The following is a 16,675-nucleotide window of genomic DNA, read 5'->3' as shown; positions in this document are numbered from 1 at the left end:
TGTTTACACCCATGAGATCTTTCTAGACTGCTGGCATGTTCTCTCCACCCCCTGCCTTAGTCATCACTTACCCAAACTAGACTGATTTAGCTCTTAATCTCTCTAAATCAACCCCTCCAGCCCTCTGACTTGTTGTTCTTCTCTAAACTCCTTTCAGGTTATAGGATAAGAGAAAATACCCTGCGAGAATGGTAGAAGAGACACAAGAATGATGAAAGGATCAGAAAACATATAGACTCCAGGAACTCAATCTAATTAGTTTAACAAAGAGAAGGTTAAGGGGTGACTTGATCACAGTCTGTAAGTACCTTCCTGGAGAACAAATATTTGATAATGAGCTCTTCAATCTAGCTGGGCTAAGAGGCATTTTCCATCTCTTAACATCTAGCAGAGAAAGGTCTAACATGATCCAGTGGTTGGAAGTTGAAGCTAGACAAATTCAGATTGGAAATAAGGTGTACATTTTTAACAGAGTAATTAACCACTGGAACAATTTACCAAGGGTCGTGGTGGATACTCCACTCACTGACAATTTTAAAATCAAGATTGGATTTCCCCCCCAGATCTACTCTAGGAATTATTTTGGGTGAATTCTATGGTCTGTGTTATTCAGGAGGTCAGACTAGGCCCTTATGGCCTTGGAATCTGTGAATCATACAAGAAAAAACAACAGTCAAAGAAATTTTAAACACTGAGACCGTCATCCTTTTAGTGTCTACAAAGTTGTCTCTAGGTCCATGATTCAGCATTCCCGATGTAATTAATTTAGAATAGAAGCATGACAGCAGACCAGATTCAAAGCGGAGGCTAAGAATTAAAGTCTACAAGAGCATGCGCTGATGCAGCTCACACTTTTCCTGTCCCCCTCGGCTTATGAATTACACTAGCTTGAACCTGTCCCACTTACCCAAGTGTAACGTACAGCCTTCACGCTCACACGCTTCTGCTCTAAATTTGGCCCAGAGTCTAGCTGAGTGGAAGGGAACCTGTCTACATTGTAACACACACTGAGGAGCTGGGAAAGAGGAAGACAGCAAGGAAAGCAACTAATAAGAGTGGGTGAGAGGATATAAATTAAAGGAGGCACGTTATTGTAGCTTAGGCAACTCCCACCACACAGTTCTCCATTTACTTCAGTGGGATTCCATGCTGGTGCTGGGATCCCTCCTCTTGGAGCCACCCGCAGGACGGAAGCCTTAAGATTCCTTCCCCATTGGAAGAATAGGTCCTAGGTAGGTTTAAGGTAGTCTCACTGTAAGGAGCCTAACCTGCGCCACCTCTGAATTTGGTCCTCTATGTTTTTCTGGATCAGAAGTAACGCTGGGTCTGAAGTGGGTGATGTTCTTTGGACGGAGGGCCCAGTGAGAAGGCCAAGTCTGACCACCCAAACTCCTGGGGGCAGGAATTTTGTAGCACGTACACTTACCTAGCTATGCAAGAATATTTGCCAGGCTCTGGAGCTGTCTCCTCAGGGAAGTGGTAGGAGCTCCATGGCTTGGTACACTGAAAACAAGACTGGAAAGAACCCTGTGGGGAACAATTCTGTTCCAGGCTTCCAGGCTCCCTGGAAAAGGAGTTTCGATGTGGGCTAAGAGGCATTTTCCATCTCTTAACATCTATAATCCCATGAAGAGCAGCAGCCCCAGCTAAGTGGGTTGAGATAAAACCAGGAGGCAGTCAGAGGGATGGAGATAGAAACAGTATGAGAGTCTAGGAAGTAGTTAGAAAAAGGAGAAAGGAGGAGTTTAAAGACAAGTGAGGAAAATGATTAGAGGCCTGGAAAGACTTTCCTATGCAGAGAGATTGACTGGGACTGTTTAGTTCAGAGAGGAGATGAACAACAGGGGATATAACAGAAGCATAAGAATAAAAAAGAGGTGTTGAGATGCCATGGTGGTAGGCCCGGTATACGAACCTGACCAGAACTGAAAAGATAGATTCTGCACTCCTATTCCCCCTCTCTCATAACACAAGAACAAGGGGACACAGGATTAAACTGAATGTGTTAACAAATGTAACCCTAAGGAATGGGAAAAACTTTTTATGCACCTAATTAACCTATGGAACTCATCGCCACTGATATCAGAGAAACCAAGAGCACAACAGAATTCAGAAAGGGATTTGACATTTACATGGACGATGGTTACTTTACACAGGGTAGCCTGTGAGAGAATATCCACAACTCTCCACTTTGGATGTTTACACCTTCCCCTGAAGCCTCCAATACTTGCTACTGTCAGAGACGGGATACTAGACTAGATGGAGCACTAGTCTGATCTCGACAGAGAAATCACACAGAGATGATGAGGTATTAATACAAGAGACAATGACAAGGAAGGTCCCTACAATTGGGTTTCTGGGTAGCTATGGTAGGGACCCACACAGCTCAGGAAGAAAGGAACAGAGATGGACCCTGACAATATATTGTGTGTGCCTCACATGCACACTGTGCATATGCCTGAGCCACAAGCTGATTAGACATGTACTGCGTGTACTCAGGACCCTACAGTGACGGGAGACTCAGACAAATATGCAGGCTGTGCATGAAAGCCTGCAGCACTGGGAGATGGGAATCCAGGGTAGGGTGCATGGACGCTTCATGAAAACACAGGACACGCAGCATCAGGAAGCAATAGTGCCGATATCAGGTGCGCAGGCACCACATGTACTTAGGAGCCAGCCTGTGGCACCAGAAGGTGAGACTCACAGGCCAGCGGTGCTGGCACCATGTGTCCGGGAGCCCATGGCTCTGGGAGAGTGGAACACATTTTGCTGGTGCCGTGTCTACGCAGGAGTCTACAGCAATGGGAGAGGAGGACCCTGTGCAGACTGCATAGGCGCCATGCTACATAGGAGCCTGCAGCACTGGGACGCAGGGACCCACCTATATGCCCTGTGCACCTGCTACTAGCCCTGTAATTTTGCTGTCTCACGTTCAGTGGCTCACAAACCTTTCCCTCCCCTTCGTTGCCCCTGCATGCTGTCTGCGCCCTAGGGCTCCCTGGCTGGTACCGGAGGGAGATGCCCCTCAAGCACAGACATTTTGGGAAAGGCTGTAAGCTCACGTCAGAAACGCTGGGCAGCAGCCCGCGGTAACACGGACAGGTGTCACTGGCAAAGCCCCAGCAAGGGCTGGCCGCCCCTGGGCGCGGCGGGGGTGGAAGCAGCCCGGGCTGGAGGAGCTGCCGATGGGGACTCCAGACAGGCTCCTGGCCACACGTCTGTGTCAATGCCACGGGCGCGGAGCTGCCGAGAAAGGGCGATGGAGGCGGGAGGCTGGGGTGGGACGACTAGTACCGTACCTCGCAACCGCGGAGAAGGAAGGAGAGCCGCTAGCCTCCGGCCACGGGTCCCCGGACACACGGCGCTGCGCAGGACTCCTTCCCGCTCCGCTCGGGCCGCCGCCGGGCAGCGCTCAACATGCGGCCATGTCCCTGCCGGGGGCCAGGGAGGGCGGCTGGGTCAGGCACCGCCGCCGCCTCCGCTTCTCCAGCAGCCACGCAGCCATGCACCGCATCGGGCTCCGCTCCGCCTGGCTGCGCTGGAAATCCCGCGCCGCGAGCGCCGAGCCCGGCCGCCGTGAGTCACGCAGGGCTGGGGCGGCCTCCGGCACAGGCGACAGCCTGGAGACACACGCCTCCCGCGGCTGCTCCGCACCAGCTCCAGCGACCGGCTTCCCCCGGCCCGCAAGGCGCCGCGCAGCGCAAACGTGGGGCCAGCTCCGCGCGTTACCCTGCGCGCTGCCGTCACAGGTGCGCCTCCCCCCGCAGGCTGGTGTGTGCACACTGGTCACACGTGCCCACCCCCACCCCTCATTCCACACACACCCACACCCCCGCAGGCTGGTGTGTACACACTGGTCACACGTGCCCACCCCCACCCCTCATTCCACACACACCCACACCCACACCCCCGCAGGCTGGTGTGTACACACTGGTCACACGTGCCCACCCCCACCCCAGGTGCATGCTAACCCCACCCCTCATTCCACACACCCCCACACCCCCGCAGGCTGGTGTGTGTACACTGATCACACGTGCCCACCCCCACCCCAGGTGCATGCTACCCCCACCCCTCATTCCACACACACCCACACCCCCGCAGGCTGGTGTGTGTACACTGATCACACGTGCCCACCCCCACCCCAGGTGCATGCTACCCCCACCCCTCATTCCACACACACCCACACCCCCGCAGGCTGGTGTGTGTACACTGATCACACGTGCCCACCCCCACCCCAGGTGCATGCTACCCCCACCCCTCATTCCACACACACCCACACCCCTGCAGGCTGGTGTGTACACACTGGTCACACGTGCCCACCCCCACCCCAGGTGCATGCTAACCCCACCCCTCATTCCACACACACCCACACCCCCGCAGGCTGGTGTGTGCACACTGATCACACGTGCCCACCCCCACCCCAGGTGCATGCTACCCCCACCCCTCATTCCACACACACCCACAGCCCCGCAGGCTGGTGTGTGCACACTGGTCACACGGGCCCACCCCCACCCCAGGTGCATGCTACCCCCCTCTCATTCCACACCCCCGCCCCACCCCAGGCTGGTCTGTGCACATTGAGGTGCAAATAGCCTCACACTTCCCGCTTCTCAGAACACACACAAGCCCGCAGCCTGCACTGTACACATGCCCCCTAATACGGCCACATACACCCACCTGCTCCCACCCCAGCCCCCCCAGTCCCCGACGTGCCTATCCGCCTCTTCTGTTCACCTTCCCTTCTCATCACATAGTCATACACACCGTCTGCACCCACACCCCTCACACACTCCCTCACTGCTTCCCCAGCTCTGTCCCCACGATCAGGTACGGACACTGTATCGTGTGCAGTGCCCGAGGGGTTCCTGGAGCCATGCAGGCAATACAGAGCCCTGGGCCCAATGTCCACTGCAGTCACTGGGCAGCCGCCCCACCGTCTACCAGGCCAGGTCTATCGCCAGGGGACAGAGCGCAGCTGGGGAGCTGTTTCCCTGAAGCAAAGGCTGAGGAGCAGCCAAGCAGCTCTGGGTTCCCTTCCCAGCCTCGCCACAAACACACCCTGCGCACTTAGTCATGCATTTCCATTCTGATTCGGTTTCCCTTTTGATAAGTGCGGATAACGGGACCCACCTGGCAGGGGATTTGGGTTCGCTAACGTGTTTATAAAGGCATGACACAAAAGTGGCCTGGGAGATGTGTACTGGCCGCATAACGTGATCTATTGTCCATTCACACTAGGGGGGAACTGCTGGGCAAGAACCGGGTGCCCGTGGGAGCCAACCCCTCCCAGGGCAGCCCCGTGCTGGGTATGGCCCGGGCCCGACAGAGCGCAGCAGTCCTGCAGCTCATGCCTTGGCCACCTGTGCAGCTGTGACATAAGACCATAAGAACGGCCATACTGGGTCAGACCAAAGGTCCATCCAGCCCAGTATCCTGCCTACCAACAGTGCCCAATGCCAGGTGCTCCAGAGGGAGTGAACCTAACAGGTAATGATCCAGTGATCTCTCTCCTGCCATCCATCTCCACCCTCTGACAAACAGAGGCTAGGGACACCCTTCCTTACCCATCCTGGCTAATAGCCATTAATGGACTTAACCTCCATTAATTTATCCAGTTCTCTTTTAAACCCTGTTATAGTCCTAGCCTTCACAACCTCCTCAGGCAAGGAGTTCCACAGGTTGACTGAGCACTGTGTGAAGAAGAACTTCCTTTTATTTTGCTGCCCATTAATTTCATTTGGTGGTCCCTAGTCCTTATATTATGGGGACAAGTAAATAACTTTTCCTTATTCACTTTCTCCACATCACTCATGATTTTATATACCTCTATCATATCCGCCCCTTAGTCTCCTCTTTTCCAAGCTGAAAAGTCCTGGCCTCCTTAATCTCTCCTCATATGGGACCCGTTCCAAACCACTAATCATTTTAGTTGCCCTTTTTGAACTTTTTCTAATGTCAGTATAGCTTTTTTGAGATGAGGAGACCACATCTGTATGCAGTATTCAAGATGTGGGCGTACCATGGATTTATATAAGGGCAATAAGATATTCTCTGTCTTATTCTCAATGCTTTTTTGACTGCTGCTGCACACTGCGTGGACGTCTTGAGAGAACTATCCACGATGACTCCAAGATCTCTTTCCTGATTAGTTGTAGCTAAATTAGCCCCCATCATATTGTATGTATAGTTGGGGTTATTTTTTCCAATGTGCATTACTTTACCCACATTAAATTTCATTTGCCATTTTGTTGCCCAATCACTTAGTTTTGTGAGATCTTTTTGAAGTTCTTCACAGTCTGCTTTGGTCTTAACTATCTTGAGCAGTTTAGTATCATCTGGAAACTTCGCTACCTCACTGGTTACCCCTTTCTCCAGATCATTTATGAATAAGTTGAATAGGATTGGTCCTAGGACTGACCCTTGGGGAATACCACTAGTTACCCCTCTCCATTCTGAAAATTTACCATTTATTCCTACCCTTTGTTCCCTGTCTTTTAACCAGTTCTCAATTCATGAAAGGATCTTCCCTCTTATCCTATGACAACTTAATTGACGTAAGAGCCTTTTGTGAGGGACCTTGTCAAAGGCTTTCTGGAAATCTAAGAACATTATGTCCACTGGATCCCCCTTATCCACATGTTTGTTGACCCCTTCAAAGAACTCTAATAGATTAGTAAGACATGATTTCCCTTTACAGAAACCATGTTGACTTTTGCCCAACAAGTTATGTTCTTCTATGTGTCTGACAATTTTATTTTTGCCCAGTACTGACATTAGACTTAACGGTCTGTAATTGCTAGGATCACCTCTAGAGCCCTTTTTAAATTTTGGCGTTACCTTAGCTATCTTCCAGTCATTGGGTACAGAAGCCGATTTAAAGGACAGGTTACAGACCCTAGTTAATAGTTCCGCAATTTCACATTTGAGTTCTTTCAGAACTCTTGGGTGAATGCCATCTGGTCCCGGTGACTTGTTACTGTCAAGTTTATCAATTAATTCCAAAACCTCCTCTAGTGTCCTTCAATCTGTAACAATTCCCCAGATTTGTCACCTCCAAAAAGTCGGCTCAGGTTTGGGAATATCCCTAACATCCTCAACCGTGAAGACTGAAGCAAAGGTTTCATTTAGTTTCTCCGCAATTACTTTATCGTCTTTAAGTGCTCCTTTTTTATCTCGATCATCCAGGGGCCCCACTGGTTGTTTAGCAGGCTTCCTGCTTCTGATGTACTTAAAAAACATTTTGTTATTACCTTTGGAGTTTTTGGCTAGCTGTTCTTCAAACTCCTTTTTGGCTTTTCTTCTTACATTTTTACACTTAATTTGGCAGTATGTATGCTCCTTTCTATTTACCTCACTAGGATCTAACTTCCACTTTTAAAAGATGCCTTTTTATCTCCCACTGCTTCTTTTACATGGTTGTTAAGCCACGGTGGCTCTTTTTTAGTTCTTTTACTGTGTTTTTTAATTTGGGGTATACATTTAAGCTGGGTCTCTATTATGGTGTCTTTGAAAAGTGTCCATGCAGCTTGCCAGGATTTCACTCTAGTCACTGTACCTTTTAATTTCTGTTTAACTAGCCCCCTCATTTTTGCATACTTCCCCTTTCTGAAATTAAATGCCTGCCAGTAATGGGTGATTTGGGGTTGTTACCCCAGGGCTGATTTCCGAGGAACCCCCTACAGCGCCCCCACTGACTGCCTACCCCTGAGCGAGGCCCCACCCCGCTCACCTGCACTCCCACCCTCGCCCCGGGCCGATATAAGGGGCGGAGGGAGCCGCCGCCCCCCCTACCCGCTCTGCCAGGGTCCTTCCTACCACGTGCCCTGGCCCAGCCCCGCCACAGGTAGGCTGCGGCACGGGACAGCTTCGCGGCGGCCAGGGGAGCCGACTCCCCCGCGGGCTGCCTCGCCCCTGGCTGGCGGGGGCTGCAGCGTGTCCCTCCGGCCCGGCCCCCGCACCGCACGGGCCATGCGGGCTGGTCAGCGCGGGACCCCCTGCGCCGGGCGGCTCCGGATCGCTGCGCGGGGGCTGGCAGGCGGAACTGGCGCCAAGCCGCCCCGCGGATGGGGGAGACACCGGAGTCACACCCGGGCTCCGGGACAGCCGGGCAGCGTGTGAACCCCGCGGCGCAGGCCGGGATCCCGGAGCTGCAGCCACTTACCTGCCGGGCGGGGAGGGGCCAGCGCGTTGGTGGCGAGCCTGGCCCGAGCCTGGGGGCTCCTCCGCTAGCACTAGCCGGGGGGGGGGTCCCCTCACTCCACCCCCCCGCCCCCGCCGGCTGCTGCGCGTCTCCGACCCAGCCTGTGCGGGGGGGGGCGAATCCCCCCCCCCCCCGCTGCTGCCCTGGGACTCGGGGGGGGGGAGTCGCCCAGGGGCTGGCTACAGAGCACCCCGGGACGGGGCCAGAGCCCTGGGGCCCGGCTCGCTGGGCACGTTCCCCGCCCGGAGTCCCCGAGCCCTGCCGGGCGGGACAGCCCGTCTGCCCAGGGGTCCGCCACGGGCAGCGCGGGGGGGGGGCTGCCCTGGGGACGGGGGCTCCCGGGGGGCGGGGTGTCTCTAGAGTGACGGGTCAGAGCTGGGGGGGGGGTCCCGGGGGTGTCTCTAGAGTGACGGGTCAGAGCTGGGGGGGGGGGTCCCGGGGGTGTCTCTAGAGTGACGGGTCAGAGCTGGGGGGGGGGGGTCCCGGGGGTGTCTCTAGAGTGACGGGTCAGAGCTGGGGGGGGGGGTCCCGGGGGTGTCTCTAGAGTGACGGGTCAGAGCTGGGGGGGGGGGGGGGGTCCCGGGGGTGTCTCTAGAGTGACGGGTCAGAGCTGGGGGGGGGGTCCCGGGGGTGTCTCTAGAGTGACGGGTCAGAGCTGGGGGGGGGGGTCCCGGGGGTGTCTCTAGAGTGACGGGTCAGAGCTGGGGGGGGGGGTCCCGGGGGTGTCTCTAGAGTGACGGGTCAGAGCTGGGGGGGGGGGGTCCCGGGGGTGTCTCTAGAGTGACGGGTCAGAGCTCGGGGGGGGGGTCCCGGGGGTGTCTCTAGAGTGACGGGTCAGAGCTGGGGGGGGGGGCCCGGGGGTGTCTCTAGAGTGACGGGTCAGAGCTCGGGGGGGGGGGCCCGGGGGTGTCTCTAGAGTGACGGGTCAGAGCTGGGGGGGGGGTCCCGGGGGTGTCTCTAGAGTGACGGGTCAGAGCTGGGGGGGGGGGTCCCGGGGGTGTCTCTACGGGTCAGAGCTGGGGGGGGGGGGGCGGGGGACTATGGAGGAGTTCGGGGAAGGCTGTACAGCGGGAGGACGGAGTGGAGCCGAGGGGCTCCTGGGGCGGGGTGTGTGGGGGGGGTCTGTAGAGGGGGAGGGGAAGGTGGGTGTGTTTGGAGCGGGGGGAGGATGGGTGTGTGTGTGTGTGTGTGGAGGGGGGAAGCGGGGGGAGGTGGGTGTGTTGGGGGGTCTGGGGGAGGGAAGCGGGGGGAGGTGGATGTGTTGGGGGGCGGGGGGGAGTGACCCCAGCGCTACGTTTTGCTCTTGCCTGGCGGGTGACTCTGAGGCGGACTCTATGGTAGTGCAGTAATGAAGGGCGCCCGGGGGAGCCGCTCTGCCCGTGGTTCTTGGACTCTATGGTAACGCGGAAGTGAGGGGCGCCCGGGGGAGCCGCTCTGCCCGGGACTCTCCGACTCCATGGTAACGCGGAAGTGAGTGAGGCCGGGGTGGGGGGCGCGGGGCAGCCCCAGGGTCTCAGTCCGGGACGGGAGTTCGATCCCCGGGCCCCCTCCTGCCGGAGCCGGTCTCAGCCGCGGGGAGGGGGGTGAGCCGGGGCCCGTTTGCCCCGCAGGCCCGGCCCCGCCCCGGCGTGTCCGCGCGGTGTGACACTGACGCTTCTCCCCGCCCCTTACAGATGGCGTCTGCGGCACCAGGGGAGATGCTGGTCCAGAGCTTAGCCCGGCTGCTCCAGGACTCCGGTGAGGCCCCCGGATCGCAGGCTGGGCCTGGGAGATCGGCCCGATGGGGGGGCTGGGGCAGTGCGGGGGGGCGAGGGCTGGGGCAGGCCAGGGAGGAGAAGACCCCGCTGAGATGTAAAAAGCAACAGCAGGTCCTGTGGCACCTTTAAGACTAACAAATGTATTGAGCAAAAGCTTTCGTGGGTGAATGCCCACTTCGGCGGATGGTTCTCACTTCTGGGTACTGGGATGAGGTTGGAAATCGTTTTGGGTGGGAGGATGACTTGGCAGCCCCGGCTTCCCGGTGCAGAGTCGTGGGCCAGTCTCCAGAGCTCGGGATGGGCTCTGCTCATCTGTATGCGGCCAGGCATCAGCGCTGAGCTCCAGATCCCATGGAAAAGCTTCCAGAACAGACCTTGGCAGTGATGAGGGGAAGAAAAATACCAAGTCTAACTGAAGCTGGCAGGAGCAGACCTAGGAGTAGCCTCAGCAAGTACTGCACCATTTGCTTTGGGGGGTTCCAGCCAGGACCACTTCTTTCCCAATGCCCCTATGCAGCGCCCCCCCCCCCACCACCACCACCACAGGAACACTGGGAATCAAGGGGTGTCTGTCTTCTCCTGAGCCATGTCTCTGTGCAATACCTGTAAGGTTTTGGTTGTGCCACAGGATATTTCTGTGCAGCCTACATATATATCATAATGCCACAACATAAATCCATGGTACACCCACATTTTGAATACTACATGCCATTCTGGTCATCCCATCTCCAAAAAGACGTTAGAAATGGAAAAGGTATAGAAAAGGCAACAAAAATGAATAGGGATATGGAATAGCTTCCATATGAGGAGAGATTAAGACTTGGACTTTGCAGCTTGGAAAAAAGACAACTAAGAGGGGCTATGATAGAGATTTATAAAATCTTGACTGATGAGAAGAAAGTGAATAAGAAAGTGTAATATTATTCCTTCACATATCGCAAGAACCAGAGGTTACCCCAGGAGTGGGCAAACTTTTTGTCACATCTGGGCATAGAAATTGTTTGGCGCGCCATGAATGCTCACAAAATTGGGGGTTGGGATGCGGGAGGGATTGAGGGCTCTGGTTGGGGGTGAGGGCTCCGAGGTGTGAAATGAGGAGTTCAGGGTGTGGGAGAGGGCTGGAGGTGCGGGGGTTAAGGGCTCTGTCTGGGGATGAGGGGTTGGGGTGCAGGAAGGTGCTCTAGGCTGGAACCGAGGGGTTTGGAGGGTGGGAAGGGGGATCTGGGTTGGGGCAGGGGGTTGGGGCCCGGGTGGAGCCTCAGGGATGCAGGCTCTGTGCGGCGCTTACCTCAAGCGGCTTCCTTCTCCAGCTCCTACACGGAGGCACGGCCAGGTGGTTCTGCATGCTGCCCTGTCTGTAGGCACCACCCCACGGTCCGGCCAATGGGAGCTTCAGGGGCAGTGTTTGGGGCAGGGTCAGCGTGCAGAGTGGAGTCCCCTGGCTGCCCCTACACAAGCCGGAGGAGGCCATGTCGCTGCTTCCAGGAGCGGCTCCCGAACCTGCTCCCCGGCTGGAGCGCCAGAGCGGGGCAAGACCCAGAGCCTGCTCCCCAGTGGGAGCTCGAGGGCTGGATTGAAACGGCTGGCGGCCTGGATCTGGCCCGCAGGCAATAGTTTGCTCACCCCTGGGTTATCCAATGACATTAATAGGCAGCATATTTAAAACAAGCAGAAGCAAGCACTTCTTCACACAACGCACTGTCAACCTGTGGAACTCATTGCCAGGGGATGTTCCCAAAACCATAACAGAGTTAAAAAAGAACTACGTAGGTTCATGGAGGCTAGGTCCATCAATGGTTTTTAGCCAAGTCTGTCAACCCACTTCTGCGGGCTCTGTAGATGTAGAAATATTGCGGTGCCTATGAACTGTCTGCTACTGGAAACAAATGCGGCCCTTCTGAACTTCTTGGAAGCTTTCTCTTTTTTTATTAACATTTCCATGCTTGTGCTGCAAATATGAATGTGGGGTTATGTGAGCATGGAAAGTACTGTTGCAATTTATGTATTAGACTTGTAATGCAACAGGGATGCAGTCAGAAATGGTGAAGCTTGAAACTGCCTGCACCGGGGGGGGATGCTTGACTTGAAAATAACTCAAAAATGAGACTATTTGTGCATATGTTCAGCATGTAGTTTTTGGTAGAAAACCTAAGGCTTCAGGCACTCGCTTACAGTCTGCAGAGAGCAGTTAGGTTTCTGTTTGTTCAGAGCTTAACTCTTCCAGCAGAGTTTAAGCTCTGCAAGTCTTTCCCCTTTAATAATAATCATAACTAATAATTAATAAAACCTTGATGTGAAGTCAATGTTGTGCAATCAAATCACTAAAAATCAGGAAATGTGGGAAGGTTCCTAAAGCAATGTGACAGTATTCCATTAAACTCAAATTCCATTTGAGTGAGGCCTGGTCTACATAAAAATTTTTTACATGTTGATTGGAGTGTGCCTGTTTTTACTGACATAATGCTGATAAAATCCCTAGTGCAGGGGTGATCAAACTACGGCCCGCGGGCCAGATCCGGGCCACCAGCCATTTTAATCCGGCCCTTGAGCTCCTGCTGGGGAGCAGGGTCTGGGGCTTGCACCGCTCCGGTACTCCAGCTGGGGAGCAGGGTCGGGGGCTGCTCTATGTGGCGCCTGGAAGCAGTGACAGGGCCTTCCTCCAGCTCCTACGCATAGGAGCAGCCAGGGGACTGCTCTGCATGCTGCCCCCACCCCAAGAGCTGCAGGGGGAGTGCCTGCAGACGGGACAGCATACAGAACTCCTTGGCTGTGCCTCCACATAGGAACCGGAGAAGGGACATGCTGCTGCTGCTTCCAGGAGCTGCTTGAGGTAAGCGCTGCCTGGAGCCTGAACCCCTGAGGCTCCATCCCTGATCACTCTCCTGCCATCCAAACCTCTCATCCCCAGCCCCACCCCAGAGACTCCCCCCCTCCCCACCCGCTGGAACCTGCACCCCTTTCTAGCCTCCTGCCACAGCCCTGATCCTCTCCCTCCTCCCCCCCCCCAGCCCTCTGAACCTCTCAGTCCCAGCCTGGAGCACCCTCCTACACCCCAAACGCCTCATCCCCAGCTGGAGCCCTCACTCCACCCCCCGCCTGGAGTCCCCTCCTGCACCCTGAACTCCTCATTTCTCGCCCACCTCAGAACCCGCACCCCCAACCAGAGCCCTCACCCCCTCCCACATCGCAACCCCAATTTTTTGAGCATTCATGGCCTGCCATACAATTTCTATGGGCCAAAAAGCTTGCCCATGCCTGACCTAGTGGATGCAATTATACTGGTATAAGGTGCTTTATACCAGTTTAGGTGATTTTGCTTTGCTTTGTCAAACTGGAATAAGTAACATTAGTAAAGCACTTTTGTACCAGTATCTTGCTTGTTCCAGTTTGACTAAGCAAAATGTGTAACTGCAGCTATGGTCGGGGAGGGGAAAACGGGCACGGTGTTGCTGCTTAGCTAGTCACAGTTAAAATGACAACTTCTAAATGTAGCCAAGGCTTGACAGTTGCATCTACCATAGTTGTAAGTGACATGTAAAATTCCTGGAGTTGAATGGGGGGTGACTTTTCTTTTTTCCGTTTACTTTGTAGATGTGACACTTTTTGTTTATAGTCACTTGCACTGTTTCCCCTGAAAAGTTCATCTTCCTCTTTGCTGAAAAGACGCTCAAATATCAACAAGGAAGCAGGAAACTCCTGAAATGTTGTTTTGAAATCTAAAGGGGACTTTATCAGAAACTGAAATTTCTTTTAAAATTAGTCAATTTCAAAAAGTCATGTCGGCAGTCTAACAGCTGAGCAGCCTGCATGTAGCGGTGTCTAGTTTGGTTTTGTGTTTAAGTTTATAACTTAATATACTAGTGTTGTGGATCTAGTGAGTAAGCACAGCAGAGTTAATGCTTCTCTTCACCTTTTACTCTTGCATTTCTAAACATTCTGACTTTACTGTGCAGTCTGAATGTTGCATTAAGACTTTTGCTTCTGACTTACTCATTTTCACATCACATTTTAAACAATTAGTGATTTAATGCGGTCATGTCAGGCAAATGGATTGGTGCTAGGTACGGCTCATGACCATGGGAGAAAGGTCCCCTTCCTGGCCTGCAGTCACACCACTGCATGTGGTGAAGTGAATTATGGATGGAACTGCAGATACATTGGGTTTGTTAATGGTCTGATCTCTTTCACAGGAGACTTGGTTCTAGATGGCACTAGCACCCTCACTTTGCTCACCTCCACTCTGCAGCACCTGACCCAGGTCTTTGAGCAGCATCTAGTGTCCCGGAACCAGAACCATGGTTTTATTGCACTTCCGTCACACCCAGCTGACACATCTGCCATTCTCCAGGCCCAGTTCCTGTTTGACATCTTGCAGAAGACACTTTCCCTGAAGGTCTGTAATGCAAAGGTGCCCTGTGATGATTTTTGTGGGGAAGAAGGGAGAATGACTGTGGTAAGCTTAGCAGGTCTGCTGGGATGGGGTGGACTGCTGGAGCAGATTTCTCTGTATCCCCATCCCAGGTTGGGTTCATTTGAGAAGTATATGGTTATCCCTCTATTGCATACGTATCAGAGTACTTGCCTCTGTGCCCCCAATGCTGTCAGTGCCTCAGGTAGAATGTGGAGCCATAGAGTTCATGTAATGACATGTATTTATTTGGTATCACATCTTTCCCGGCAAACAGTCTCCGAAAGGTTTTGCAGAGTTAAAAACAGGACAGAGAGGAATATCAAAGCAGACCCTGGTCGGGTTGACATTGTAGTGAATAAACTGAAGGGTAAATCATAAAATGTGACATGTTAACAGTATCTGGTGGAGACTGGGGCATGGGTGAGCTAGCTGTCTGGCTCAAGCTTTGTAAGTCTGAGGGTGTAGGTGGTGGTGGTAGGCTTGGAAAGTTAGAAGAGGATAATATCTGTTGTCTTAGCCATGCACCCTTGCTACTACTTGTTGGGTTCCCACTGATTCGGTCGCTAAACCAATGGCTATTCGCATGATTGTAGTGGGAAGGGAAATTGCTGGAAATGCTCTGGATGTACACTTTGTAATTGGATTGTAAAAAGACCAATAACAGAGATGAAGGCAAGGGTGAGAGTTTCAGACGACCTTTGAACTAGGTAGAGATGGCAAGAGTTAGAGGAGAAGGCTTTTGCCCCAAGCGTAAGAAGGGTGTGCTACGGAGTGGGAGAGGAGTGAAGATGGGTCTGGTTTCAGCTCACACCAAGAGCTTATTGAAGATGCCCATTTCTAATTGTAAGTGAAAACAACCTGGGAGTTCCAGGATGGGAATGATGCGACTGCTCTAAGGCCTGGTCTACACTTAATGCTGGCAAAGCTGTCAGTCATGGATGTGAAAACACCCTGACTATGCCCAGAAAACCCACGGGGTAGGCACAGCTGTACTGACCGAGCGCTTCAGTCAGCCCAGCTAGTGTTCATGGTTCCTACGGTGCCAGATGTTCTTGCAGTAGACGGACCATAAAAACGGCCACACTGGGTCAGACCAAAGGTCCATCTAGCCCAGTATCGTGTCTCCTGACAGTGGCCAATGCCAGGTGCCCCAGAGGGAATGAACAGAACAGGGAATCAAGTGATCCATCCCCTGTCGCCCATTCCCAGCTTCTGGCAAATCGAGACTCGGGACACTTCAGAGCATGATTTTGCATATGTAGGACCATGTCTACACTACCAACTTTGGTCAACATGAGTTATGTCGGCGTACAGCTGCCGAAGTCAATCTATTGCTTGTGCGTGTGCATGCTTGGCTGCTTGCATTGGTGCGGTGCATACCCACCAGAAGCTCTTGTGTCGATGCAAAGTGCAGTGAGACACAGGTAAGTACCCTAGTGTTCAATGTGCCACCATGTAGCACAGTGCCTTTTGGGGAAAATGCTTGCATTGTGTTGTGGAGTAGAAATAAGTCTCTCATCGAATCTCTAGGAGTTAAGGGTCAAGTTTCCCCACCATGCAACTTTCTCCATCCCATAATGCCATCCAATAATTTTCATGCGTGTGTTTTGTTTTGTTTTTTTAATTTTACAAACCCACATGGCACTTCTTGGTGCCTGCTATCTCCAACAGAAGCCTGGATCTCTCTCAGCTCTGCACTGTTCTCATGAACATTGCAGATACAGGATGAATGATCCTCTGGTGTTTGCCGTTCTTCCTGCCAGTGTGCAACAGCAAAGGACATGACGATTTCTTCAAGGACAGATTGTTAAGGTGTACACAAAAAATTCAGGGTTGTGGTGGCATTCACAGAACAGCTGTGCTGTTGGTGGAGTGCTGATGGTGGAGTGCTGCCTCTGGACCCAAGAAATGAGCACTGACTGATGGCATCGCATCATAATGCAGGTTTGGGATGGTGAGCAGTGGCTGCAGAACTTTGGGGTGTGAAAGGCCACATTCCTGGATCTGTGTGCTGAGCTCACCCCAGCTGTCCAGCGCAGACACACCAGAATGAGCTGCAGTGACAGAGAAGAAGAGTGGTGACCAGTCTGGAAGCTTGCAGCGCCTGTCAGTGGGAAATCATTTTGGAATTGGAAAAGCCACAAGTGGGGGCTGTTGTCGTGCAAGTGTATAGGGCTGTTAATCATCTCCTGCTGTGGATGGATCTGCAGCTGTGGGACTCCTGAACTGCGGTGGAGCAGTAGATGGCACATCTTGTGGTAGCACACCTTGCCCCAGAATATATTAAAAACTTCCAACAGGGTG

General features: G+C 53.5%; 2 protein-coding genes across 9 annotated transcripts in view; one reads left to right on the top strand and one right to left on the bottom strand.

The window, feature by feature from the left end:
* The window catches only part of SLC4A3 (solute carrier family 4 member 3), a 70,230-nt gene extending 61,665 nt beyond the window's left edge, over window positions 1-8,565 (bottom strand). For 2 of the 5 annotated variants that reach the window (XM_065561323.1, XM_065561322.1), the window contains exon 1: window positions 8,165-8,565. The gene's annotated coding sequence lies outside the window, so the exon portion shown is untranslated. Of the gene's footprint in view, window positions 1-3,302; window positions 3,755-8,164 lie in introns of those variants that run through there. The other 3 variants (XM_065561324.1, XM_065561325.1, XM_065561321.1) reach the window with 3 other exon arrangements.
* The window catches only part of STK11IP (serine/threonine kinase 11 interacting protein), a 34,152-nt gene continuing 25,230 nt past the window's right edge, over window positions 7,754-16,675 (top strand). The window contains exons 1-3 of one of the 4 annotated variants that reach the window (XM_024112280.3): window positions 7,754-7,846; window positions 9,877-9,940; window positions 14,151-14,353. In XM_024112280.3, the coding sequence (XP_023968048.2) occupies window positions 9,877-9,940; window positions 14,151-14,353 (267 nt within the window). In that variant the 5' untranslated portion in view covers window positions 7,754-7,846. Of the gene's footprint in view, window positions 7,847-9,505; window positions 9,674-9,876; window positions 9,941-14,150; window positions 14,354-16,675 lie in introns of those variants that run through there. The other 3 variants (XR_010591494.1, XM_008175782.4, XM_024112278.3) reach the window with 3 other exon arrangements.

The sequence above is a fragment of the Chrysemys picta genome, chromosome 11, assembly GCF_011386835.1.
Source record: "Chrysemys picta bellii isolate R12L10 chromosome 11, ASM1138683v2, whole genome shotgun sequence".
Classification (NCBI taxonomy): Eukaryota; Metazoa; Chordata; order Testudines; family Emydidae; genus Chrysemys; species Chrysemys picta.
Note: the sequence above shows the minus strand (reverse complement) of the source record. Positions and strands in the feature narration are given on the sequence as shown.